Source organism: Olea europaea, chromosome 5 (genome assembly GCF_002742605.1).
Source record: "Olea europaea var. sylvestris chromosome 5, O_europaea_v1, whole genome shotgun sequence".
Taxonomy (NCBI): domain Eukaryota; kingdom Viridiplantae; phylum Streptophyta; class Magnoliopsida; order Lamiales; family Oleaceae; genus Olea; species Olea europaea.
The window spans coordinates 9,200,936-9,214,264 of NC_036241.1; the positions used below are offsets into that span (position 1 = coordinate 9,200,936).

A 13,329-nucleotide genomic window follows, 5' to 3' on the forward strand; every position below is an offset into this window, starting at 1 on the left:
TAATAAAAATACCAAATGCTATGCGGTTCAACTAAAACTGATGCGAGCACTCAAGCTCTATCCCTCAGCACCTAGGCACCACATTGTTGGATTTTCCTGAAAGTAAGTGCCTAGGTGCCACATTCAAGCACCCAAGCCCTAGTTTGACCAGATTCACAGTGCCCATGCGCCCAGTTCCAACGACTTGGGGTCACGCCACATACAATTATGATTTTTCAAGTTTAATTCATCTTTTAAAAGCCTCATTCAAGGACTTTAAGAATGCATAAATACCAATCTAGAGGCCACTTTTCAGGGACAATTCAATCAGGCAAGAATGAGAAAATCAATCAAGAGATCAAGAAGAACATCAAGAAGGGAGATTAATTCCTTCCTCAGAAAAGTTTTCATTCTTCTTCCTCTTCATGTTATTAATCATGATATATAGAATTCTTTCTTCTACCATGAACTAAACTCTTCATCTAGGGTTTGATGTAACCAAAACTTGAGGATATGATTTGATTTGATTCCAGTTATTTATATGAGATTTTCCAATTGTGTTTATTTGTGTTATTGGTTTAATGCTTTCAAATAAATTGGCCACTAATTGAATAATTTGATGCTAGTCAATTTCAGCACTCAAAAGAGGGGAATTTAAGCATGATTATAACAATAAGACAACCTATGAAATTATAGGTTTCAAGAGAATGTATAATTCCTTTTAAGCATGTTTCATTCAAGAACCACGAACTTGAAAATTTCTAAATTTTAATTCTGAATAGAGATATTAGTATTGAAATATAGGAATAGTTTTTACTCGGCACTCGAGAGAGGGAGTAAAATTATATTAGGTTCTTGAAATTGATTAGAAATGATTATAAAATTGAGAATCATATTTGATAGTGTAACGCCCCTAAAACTGGGAACTCGTAACATTACAAAGACCTTAAATTTATAAAATTCTACCTAAATAGTTCATAAAATGTAGCAATTTAACTTGTATTAAAAACATTAAGGCTCCAGAGAACTTGTTACAAAATTTAAGAAATTTTCGTTCGGAAAGTTTAAACTTTCAGCTTGTACGACTTTTTGAAATAAATCTCGTTTGACAAACAAATGAAGTCCAAAATTTACAAATTTTTACTGTAGACATCATACACACAAGGGAACTATAAGTTAAAATCTCGTAGATAAATTCAATCAATAGATTGGTCAAAAATTCTTTCTAAACTAGGGCAATCTGTTCTCGAGTACATTCTGACAGCTCTTGGAAAATATTCATAACCTGCGTTTTATAGATCCAAAATTCATGATTCTAATTCAAGAGATAGATAACTTATATGACTATCTTTTCCAACTAAGTATATAGGTCTGGGTGAATTTTTAAACTTAGATGCAGAAACTGGAAATATTTAATTTCCAATAGTGTAACTCAAATGAATTGAATTAAGCCACCATAAAAAAACATAAAGCAATTTCATCATCAATCAGTCTTCAAGTTTTCAAGAATTACTAATTTAAAACATCCCAGATTCATCGGATTGCACAATGAAAAAAAAAATATTGGCAATCTAAAACATAAGAATAAATTTCTCTAAAAATAGTACGTGCATTCATGCCAATCCACCGCCGAATCTCTGATTGTTCTGAAAATGGTTAAATAGGAGTGAGCATCTCAAAGAAATACTCAATAGGCTACATATGTTATATGAACATAATAATCATATATTTAATCTTGCATTCTTACATGTTGCCCTCATAAATAAGTCAACCGATGATCAAATGATCTACCTAGGGTTCTGATGAGCCTCTACGGTCATCAATTTAACATATATACTTAAGGTCCTGATGAGCCTTTGTGACCATCAATTTAAGCATATATAAACCTTCCTTTCAAAAAAAATTTAAGAGGAAAAAAAAAAAAAGGCACTTCATATACTTCATGCAATTATAACGAATAATATGCTTGACCGAAAACTAAATTCATATAGCGACAACTTCGTGTAGGGATCCTACCTCAACTCGCAATAATATGGTAATGAGTGCGTCGATCGATTTTGAATCTTCAACATGAAATATATTCTGCCTTTCTATCTTCTCTTTTGTGTCGCAGCCGTATCCATATCATATTTATCCCATGAGTGCTATGTATTTTATGTATATAGAGTTATTTATTGTCAATTGGAATTCATGAGTAATTAGGAGTCTTTCCCATATCACTCACAAGGATGAGACAAGGACAAATTTAAAAAAAAAAAAAAAAATGGTTTCCTAGTAAAGCTTGAAGTCCACACGTGAAAGCTGAAAAAAATCCTTCCAATGAAATCAATTCAAACCAATCCTAAAAGCTTTCATTCTAATCCAAAATCAAAGGTTCAAATTTCAATTTTTTTTAATGCACGTGACTGCCAAAAAAATTCAAAATCTTTAATTGACTTTAGTAAAGCATGTGGTTTCTGAACATCAATATTATGGGCCTAACTTGTCCAAAATTCGCTATTTAATATGAGTTTCGTAACAAGTCCAATATTGGTACGAAGTTTCTTGCTAGAAGAATACTTGATTATTTGACCAAAAGCTAAAAAAATTTTGACACAAGATTTATTTCTCAGCATCCCAAATTAACAAAACATGTCAAGATGAAATTTATAAAACTTTTTTTTCGGTTGCTACAAATAGTCAGGTGAAATCACAACCCTACGCTTTCTCATCTTGATTATTCTTCTAACTTGCATTTATTTGTTGAATTAGTCACCGTATTCATCATCAGATTAGTTTATAACCATTGATTTTATAATTCGGTTTTCTAGATAAAATAAGAACTATTCAATTATAGTACTTAGTATAAATTGATATTCAATCCCTACGGATTCGACATCTATATTTGATCTTATATTACAAAACTTGACACTTTATATTTGTGGCATATTTACGTTGCAGAAAATGCGTGACAACATTCTTGTTGCTAGAATTCATGAGTTATTTGCCGTATTTTAAGTGTTTAAAGTCTATTAAGTATGATTGCTAAAAGTTGCTTTTTGATTTTTGATATAATTTCCTATTGAGTCACTGTGTGACATTTGCATTGAGTAAGGAACTATTTTCATTGGAATACCTCTTTGTTACGTTTATTATTCCGTTAGGACACCTGAACTTTACCTCATTTGACCATTCACTTGATCTAATATCTCAAATCTCATGAAACCCTTGAATCTAGAACGGTCAATACAGCTTATTGACCTTGGGGCTATTTTGTGAGGTCTAACAGTGTATTCGTGTATTTAGAATGATTTTTTCTAAAAGACAACACGTTTTGATTTGGGATTTTTGAATGGAAAATGAGATCTCTCGATTTGGTGATAGAAAATGAGAAGGATTATGGTTCAACAAAAAAAATTCTAAAACTGTATAGAGCATTTTTTTTCTAATGATTTGTCAAAAAGAACAAAAAGAAGAATTTGATGAGCTTGTTTATACTTAATTATTTTACACCTATTAAAAGTTGTTTTGAGAAAAGTTGCTAAATATAAAATCACAAAAGAACTTTAGAAAAAGTTAGAGGACTTGTATTTGCTTAAGTCTACGATTAACAAACTTTACTTACTCGAGATGTTTTTCAATGTTAAGATGTATCATTCAAAGAATGTTGATGACAATCTGAATGTATTTGACAAATTTGTGCAAGATATTGTTAATTGTGATAAAATAGTGTATGAAACATATAAGGTTATAATTTTGCTTAATTTCATGTCTGACTTATAAAGACGTAAATAATGAAATTAAGTATAGTTGGAACACTTTAACACATGAGATTGTCATATATTCCCTTAGGAACAAGAAGACGGAGATTAAAGCTAAAAAACATAATAAGAAAAGCGTTGAGATATACATGATGAGCTGTCGACACAATTTAAGCAAAACATTCATTAAGGAATGCCTATCTTTTACAAGGTGTCCAATTCTTAACTAATCTTTAGGTCTGTGATCCGGCCCCTCTTCACACAGTCCAGTTAATCACGGGATGTGCCTCCAACTAGCCAGGGTCCGAGCCCTCCCCACCTGATCTGCCAAAGTGCCAAGCAAGCCAATCCAACTTGCACCTTGCCTTCCAAGAATAATCTTTGCCTTCCAAGATTTCTCTTGCCTTCCAAGAATGAATCCTTGCCTTCCAAGAGCCCCATGAATCGAACTCACGACCTCTGATCTGCCAGGTTTGACAGAGCCCGTCCTTTGCCAGGGAAGAAGTGCCCCGGGGGGCAATGCCTATCTTTTGGAATTGGGTTAAGTGGCCAAGAGGCAAACAGATTGTGGCGGGCTGGTGAGTCCTGGAAAACACAAGCATATGAAGAATGAAGAATCACATGGAATTGTCTTCCAATCATCATTTGAATCAATAAATGCAGCTTATATCTGTTAGAGAACACATTTTCCTATGACTTCATGACTCATTGCCTACAAAAGACCCCACCGAACCCGAGCAGATAGATTCGTAAATTCCCTTGTCCACTTAAATTAAAAAAAAAAAAATATAAATTAAAAAAAAAAAAATATAAATTAAAAAAAAAAAAATATAAATTAAAAAAAAAAAAATATAAATTAAAAAAAAAAAAATATAAATTAAAAAAAAAAAAATATAAATTAAAAAAAAAAAAATATAAATTAAAAAAAAAAAAATATAAATTAAAAAAAAAAAAATATAAATTAAAAAAAAAAAAATATAAATTAAAAAAAAAAAAATATAAATTAAAAAAAAAAAAATATAAATTAAAAAAAAAAAAATATAAATTAAAAAAAAAAAAATATAAATTAAAAAAAAAAAAATATAAATTAAAAAAAAAAAAATATAAATTAAAAAAAAAAAAATATAAATTAAAAAAAAAAAAATATAAATTAAAAAAAAAAAAATATAAATTAAAAAAAAAAAAATAGTAAATCTAACAATAGCATCTTTTTGATTTGAGTATTAGCATGTTTTCTAGATTTCAATGGGGTCTATTGTCAGAAGTGGTAGGGAATGATGTCTTTCAGAAGACAATAAATATGCATCAATTTTATTGCTCTTTAGATTTTTTATGATGATTGGAAAACAAGTCCATGAGACTACCATGTGCTATGTTTCTCTAGCCAGATGGTAGCCACTATCTACTTGACTCTTCTCCACTCAACACTAGTCATCTATATATGCGCATTTCCGGGCTTGTAGCCTAAACAAGTTATTACAATCTCACCTGGCTTAGCATCTGCTTGTTCAACAAAACTTTCCACAGCTTCCATTTCTTGATATTTTTTAGCTAGACACTTTCTAATCCATGGCTATTCTCATGAGTCGTATTATTAAATCTAAGCAACTGCTTAGACGGTCTTCATTCACATTCAACAAAGAAAGTTCGACAGGAGCTGATGTGCCAAAGGGCCATTTTACTGTTTACGTTGGAGAAAGGGAGAGGAAGCGTTTCGTTGTTCCCTTATCATACTTGAGCGAGTCTTCATTTCAGGAATTGTTAAGTCAAGCTGAAGAAGAATTTGGATTTAATCATCCAATGGGTGGCCTCACTATTCCGTGCAGGGAGGATATATTCCTTGACCTCACATCTCGCTTGAGTAGAATATGAGATGGAAACTAGATATTCTTCATAGGACCCATTTTGTAAAGAACTCCTTTTTTACCTTTTTCTAATGATTTTGAGATGTAAAATCACCTGTCAACTGAAATTTGTACACAGAATCCCTATAATATCTTGACATTTTGGATATTCATATGAAAAGTTGTTTGATGTTATATTATCCTAAAGTTCCATTGGCAACACCTGTTAGATGAATCACGTTGCTGACTGGTTTTCAGTTCTTAATATGCTTATATTAACTCATATATCCTGTTTATAGGTGTCTTCACATGTTCTGGTTCTCAATTTGCTCAAACATAGAAGCACAAAAAGAGGATGTAAATCTAGATTTCCTTAGTAGTTTCTTCCCAGCTTCTCAGGATTTTCAATTTATGGAACTTCTCAGGATTTTCAATTTATGGAGCCATTTTATCAGCACTCAAATTGTCAGCCAACTCCACGCCAACATCACATAATTATTGAAATATGCAAAACAAATGTCAATTAGTTTGCTTGGTTGCTAGAAAACGGGGCAACCGATTTGTAACACTACATCAAGGGCATGTTAAGTGAAAGACAAACTCGACTTCTTCCTCCTTAATACCATCTGGTGTTGTTCATTCTAGCATAGGTGAAAATCGAAATTCGACCCAACAAACAACTAGAAGGGGTGAATTGGTGTTTCATGAAAAAATTAAATTTACCAATACTTAAAACGAAAAATTACTATAACTATTTAATCCAGGTGAATTCACATGCAAAACTAACCAAGATGTTGAATTATTGCAGTGTGTAATTTACAGAAAATAAATAACATCAAGGAATTGATCATGAAGAAAAAACTCGTGAGATAAAAAGAAAAACTCTGGGCACATTGTTAGTATAATCCACTACAGGCGAATGGCTTACAATAGGGTTCAAACTCAACTAACTCCTAGTACTTTCTGACCTACTTCCTGTAATACCAAGACCCTTCTGGACACTATGCTCCTGCACCAGCTCTTAATCTTTGGAATCATCTATCTCTTGTGGGTCACTGAGAACTCCTTATTCTCCTTGTACTAGAACTCCGGTCATCTTCTGATGCGAACTCATGTAGACTCACACAAGATTTATTTAAACCCAAAAAGATAAAGAATCAACTTTTCGAGTTTGATTTAAAAATATTGAACCAAAGAACCAACATAATCACCGACAATATGTTGATCCTGTGATCACAAGACTCAAGAAACTCATCCGAATTGTTTGAATGCCACAAGAATTAAATCTTGATAAAGTTCGAAAATTTAGTTCAGTGAAGAACAAGATTGAAAGCAAAATTAGAAACGACATATAAATCTAAAGATTATAAAAGTTAACATAAAATAGAGTTTTAACATAAATATGAGATTTTGCAAACCTAGTTAAAATGAAAATTAAATTCTAAAGATTATAAGAGATATAAAAAAAATATATAGAGTTTTAGCTAAATTAGGATATTTCGCGAATTTTGGAAAACTCGTACGTTTATTTTTCAAATGTTTCATATCCGTCAAGAGTACCCATTCTGAATTTCAGTTCAATCAAATGATCAGCAGCTACCAATATGTCTCATGGTAACAAAATTGTATTGTTCTGGTCTCCAATTTGTACATACAATCTTATAGGCTTCCATCTTGCCTCCAAGTTTGAGTTCTTGATTCAAATGCATTACAATTTGTCCTCGCTCCCATGTCCACCATGGAACTTGGTCCTTGGATCCCATCATGCCCTCCTTTTTCGAAAGGATTCAATCCCGAATCTGTACCTGCATCAAAAGGAGAAAGACCAGAGACATCAAAACTACAAATTATCACAAACTTCCCTTGAAGATCCAAATTGTAGCTACTATTTTCAATCATTGCAATAATGTGGAATGGTCCGTCTCATCTAGGATGAAATCTTGACCTTCTTTGAAATCGAACACACCCTTTTTTTCTAAGTACACAAATCCAATAACCTGGTTTGAATACTTTATACCTTTTCCCTTTGCTATCTTGAGATGCATATTCAATTCCACGCCTTCTATCTAAACTACTACTTACAACAATATTTAAAGGAATTAAACCAAACAAAGTTAACAAATTTAAACCATAAACCATATCAAAACGTGTAATAGAAGTATTAGGAGATATTAAATTAGTTCTCAACAAATTCCATAAATTTGAACCCAAACAGTTAAGGACTTCAAGATTCAAATATATATTCTCATACCTCAAATCACCAACATGCACGGCAATTGTCTATCATGCTTAATTAAGTTTTTGCAATATACTAGAATATCATAAATTAGTAAACGATTGCTTATTAATGCACGTGACCAATATTTATTAATTTCATAGAAATTTTAGATGTGTAATTATGTGTAAAGGTACATGCCCCTTGTGAAAAACTATTCCTACATGCTAGACCATCACCTAACCTATATATGGGGGATTGATACTTTACCATATCATAGTTGAATTCTTATCCTTAAATGCTTATCAAAATCTCTACTTGTATTGAATAAATTGGATGTTCAATGGGTGGTATTCCACTAATTAGGTCTTCACAGGTCTTTGAATTCCTATAACAAAGAAATATTCAAATTGGGGAATGGTTTGTTAGTTCTCACTAATGCATCTCAATCTCACTTCTTTTTGCTCAGAGACTCACTTTAAATTTTTTTCTCCTCTCGAAAGACTCTTTCTCTTTTATGGCTTTACTCTTTTTTCTCATTATTAGGCACCTCACTCTCTTCTCTCTTACTCTTGATTTCTCTTAATCTCTTTTCTTCCTCACTTTTTAATTTGATTTGGTCTTCATACGTTTGTACTGGTGTTAATGGTACTAGAGTAATGGATTTTCCATCCTTGACAAAGCTGTACTTATTTTTGTATCCATCATGCTTTACCTTCCTATTATATTGCCATGGCCTATCCAACGAAATGTGCCTAGCATGCATAGGAACTACATCACACGTCACATCATCTCTATACTTCCCAATCGAGAAATTTACCAAAACATGCCTACTTACCCTACATCTCGATATTCATCTAACCACTGCAATTTATAAGGCTTATGATGTTTTATTGTAGTTAGTCTTAATTTCTCAACAAGTGTAGTACTAGTAATATTAGCACAACTACCCCACATCAATAATCAAACTACATACATTGTTTTTGATATGGCATCTAGTATGAAAGATGTTCTCTCGTTGATGCTCCTTATCATCTACCTTGATTTATGTATTGAGAGCACACATCACCACAAGTGCTTCCCCCACGATCAAGTACTCTACTCCATCACCATCACTAGCACCCTTTAGTTCATATATCTCATTTCCATCACTATACTCACTACTTCTCCATTATTACGTAAGATCATTGCCATTTTGTTTGGACATTGAGAAGCAATGTACCCTGATTTCAAGCACTTAAAGTATTTGATATATCAACTCCTAGATGGTTGGGATTCTACTTTGGATGTGCTCTTGCTAGCAATTTTCTCTTTTCCATTTTGTGGTTCAATTCTGCTCTTCGAAATAGCTCCATCTTTCTTATTGTTATCCCGTTTCGATTTCCAAGAAGGATTAGATTCTGAAGAACCCGATGAATACCTAATGGTTCTCTTCCTCTTAGTTGTCTCTCTACCTTCATAGTCACATATATCATATTTTTCAACTCCACGTAATGTGGCAATTCTACTCCATTAGCTATTTTCCTATTTAGACCATTAAAAAACCGAGCCATAGTAGCCTCCCCCTCAACATTCGCTCTAATCATCATCATCTCCACCTCTTTATGATAGTCATCCACACTCCTAGAACCTTGGTAGAGGCTTTACAATTTTTTACGAAGCCTCCTGTAGTGATAATTAGGCACAAACCTCTTTCTCATGATAGCTTTTGATTCTTACCATGTATTAATAGGCCTCTCATGATTTCACCTCCTAGATGTCAGTTATTCAGTCCTACCAAGTAATAGCATAATCGGTAAACTCAAGCACCACAATTTTTACCTTCTTATCCTTCGAATAATTGTGACAATCAAATATCAACTCTATCTTCTTCTCCTACTCTAAGTATGCCTCCGGATCACTCATTCCTTTGAATGAAGGAAATGTTATTTTGATATTGTCCATTCTTCTATCAACCCCATCTCCAATAGTTTGACTACCTCTCCTTTCATACCTAACTCATCTACCAGTCATTCTTCCTAACTCGACATCCACTATTGCATCATCATCAATATCACTACCCGTTTCATGTTCACCACGAACCTCCATCCTAAGGTCCCACCTACCTTACATTGGGAATTTCTCTAGGTTGTTTCCTATGTAAATTAGCAAACAAATGGTCTTATCACGCCATCCATACATCTTGCATATCCAACCTATGTCTCACATCTTTAAACAACCTCTCAAACCATCGTATCCCCTCATCGACTTGTGAACTTGATTATGATTCCTGCTTGACTTTGATTTGTCTCTATCGAACATCCTAAATTTAAAATAATATTTGCCTCATGTGCACAGGATCGTGCATCACTCAAGTTTGGTTTTTTTCCCTCTATTAGTCTCACCACTCTTGCTTTTTTCCACTCAATGCTTTTGCTCAAGTACTTCAAAGAACTAATTCGATCTCAACCAAGTTTTATTTTTGAAGAATTTAAACTAGGATGTGAGTGAAAATTTGTAACTTTAGAAGACTCAAATAAGAGGAAAAAAAAAAAAAAAAAAGAAGGCAAAAGAGCTTGACACTTTCAATGAGAACTAATATTTAATCCAAGAAAGTGATTTTTGAATTCGGATTGGGCACTTTTTGTTGTGGGCTCTCTCTCTTTTTTCTCTGTTTTTCTGTAATTGCATTTTTTTTTGTGTGTAAATTTTTGATTTTTTCCCTAAATGCAATAGAATTTAGCACGGAGCCCAAAGATTTGAAAAAAAAAATTTGATTTGGAGGCTAATTTAGTGCACAAACAACTTTTGAACTTTAGTTAGATTAAATGATTCAAAAGATGAAAAACACAAATAATGATAAGGAAAGAAAACAAAAGAATCAAAAAAAAAATAAAAAAAAATAAAAAAAAGAGAAAAATGATATAACTTTGACTTTTGGAGCCCAAGCTCCGATATCAATTTATGGGAACCCACATAATAATAGTAGCTACGAAACCCACATAAGATTGATTTAAACCCAAGAAAGCCAAGAATCAATGTTTAGAGTTTCCTTCAAAAATATTGAACCAATGAACCAACACAATTGCCGACAAAAATGTTGAACCATTGATCACAAGACTCAAGAATCTCATCCAAATTGTTTGAACAACATAAGAAATAAATCTTGGTAAGTTCGAAAATTTAGTTCATTGAAGAACAAGATTGAAAGCAAAATATGCTCACAATTAATCTCTCAATTTTATTTATGATAAAAGTTGTTCTAAAATATAAATATTGAGTTCTATTTACAGGGTATATAAATCTAAAGATTACAAAAGTTAACATAAAATAGAATTTCAACATAAATAGGGGATTTCATAAGTATAGTTAAAACGAAATCAAATTCTAAAGATTATAAAAGATATTAAAAATATAGAGTTTTAACTAAATTAGGAGATTTCACGAATTATAAAAAATTTGTGTCTCCAATTTGTACATGCAGTCGCAAAGGCTCCCGTCTTGCCTCCAAGTTTGAGTTCTTGATTGAAATGCTTTCCAACTTGTTTCGGCTTTTGTGTCCAACGTGAGACTTGGTCTTTGGCTTGTTAACGCCAACCTCTTGATAGCTGGTTGCCTTTCTTAAATCCCATAACCTTTGTAATCTTCACACTTTCTAACATATATTTAAGAAGTGGGTGGTTTGGTGTTATGAGAAATGAATTTGATGTTTACAATGTGTGGTTAACTGATCTCAATGTGGGGAATTGATGTAGGATCTCCATCAAATGAATTATGGGAAGAATATAATGATCAACAACATCAATTGATGAAATATAACTTGGGAATATATAATAGAAGGTGTTTGGGGTTGTTTAGGACTAAAAGAAAACTATTTAAATCGTGATCGGCTTTTCCCAAAAAACTAAAATTTTGCTGATGCTCGCCTGATAGGTTGGCATTAAGTGGCGTCAGTTTCATTGTTTTGAGTGCTCGAGCATTTTCTTGGCATTGAGCGAGCATCAATGTGGCAATTTGTTTCCTTGTCCCATACTCAAATCCAAAGACTCCTAATTGACCTATACAATATCCTCATTGAGTCTTTGACTTTTATAATTCTGTGTAATTTTAATTTATCTAAAGAATTGTCATTACAATAAACATAACAATAGGAAACGAGCCAGTAAAAATAATCAGTTTGACAATGAATTTCTTCTACATGAAGTGGAGTCTCGAATTGCTAGGAAAGTTCAAGTCACAATTCCAATTTGTTGGTGCTTTTACACTTAAATCAGCTCAGAATACCTAAATTTTGTAATGAATACAGTCCTGAATTATAGGCTTGGAATCTTTTACTTCTTAAAATAGTCATAGATAACTAATCAGCCTCTAGACTAAAGGGCAATATTCTCTTTGGATTGCCAAGCACAACCGGCTATTGCATCTTTCTTATCTCAGATTGTGTATCTTTTCAAAATAGTGATCCCTGGCCACCACTTCTGCTGAAGCTACATGGCTACAGTATCTATATAATGACAATAAAAGTGCCATTCACATGTCTCACTCAAAACATAATGAGATTGATTAGCATTTTGCTCGAGAAACTTCGCAGTAGGTGCTCTTCATTATACCAATGTTTGTACTAAAGGACTTCTAAAAGATTCTTTTGGAAATTTCTATTTCAAACTTTGAGTTTGTTTTCTCCCACTACAATCAAACTGTGGACGGACCCGGGGAGGGAGGTCACGTGAACCCCCAACTTTTGATATTTTTGTTTTTTGTATTTTTTTTAGATAAAGTCCTATTTGGTATCGATTGAAATCTAAATTTTAATCTAAATTAAAGTTAACAATTAACTTTGTCGATGAATATATCTGTGTTTACACTTTTCATAGGACAATGTGCCCCTATGCAAATTCCTTCTCGGTTGAGAGAGCAGTGAAACAAATGCAAGATAATTCTATATAAGCTATTTCTTTACAAAATTGTACTCTACAGAGAACAATTAGTCTATAATCTCATATTCTTCTCAAGCGAGACGTGAGTTCAGTGAAAATATCAACGTTGCATGGAATGGTAAGGCCACCATTGGATGATCGAATCATAATTCTTCTTCAGCTTGACTTAATAAATCTTGAAACAAAGGCTGATTCAAGTATGTTAAGGGAATAACAAAGCGTTTCTTCTGAATCTCCCCAACATAAATAGCAACATGTCCCTTTGGAACATCAGTTTCTTTTGAAAATCGCCTAAAAAATTGTTTACTTTGAATAATACGAGCCATGCGAATAGCCATGGTCTTGTCTGAGTATGGCCTTCTGTAGCGGAAATTCTTCGATAAATCTTGATTCCGGGCTCAGAAAACAATCAAACGAACACCGATTTACCTTGGCTCGACCCAAGACTTTCACCTTCACTTTGGATTGTCCAAACTCTCTCAAATCCCACAAAGGAGAATGGTGGTGGTGTTAGCAATCCACAAAGGTATGGAGAGGAAGAAGAACACTGGTTGAATCTTACTCACAACCTCACATGGCTTCCCTCTCTCTCGGTTGCCTCTCTTCTCTCAACTCTCCTCTCCATTGCTACAACA

General features: G+C 32.9%; 1 protein-coding gene and 1 pseudogene across 1 annotated transcript; one reads left to right on the top strand and one right to left on the bottom strand.

Annotated features, from left to right (window-relative positions):
- The first annotated feature begins 5,039 nt into the window (after positions 1-5,039).
- On the top strand, positions 5,040-5,765 carry LOC111394947 (auxin-responsive protein SAUR21-like). Its single transcript, XM_023020987.1, has one exon. It carries the CDS (start codon positions 5,289-5,291, stop codon positions 5,589-5,591), a length of 303 nt encoding a protein of 100 aa, XP_022876755.1. The 5' UTR covers positions 5,040-5,288; the 3' UTR covers positions 5,592-5,765.
- Positions 5,766-12,754: 6,989 nt separating this feature from the next.
- Positions 12,755-13,050, bottom strand: LOC111394213 (annotated as a pseudogene).
- Between the last annotated feature and the right edge of the window lie 279 nt (positions 13,051-13,329).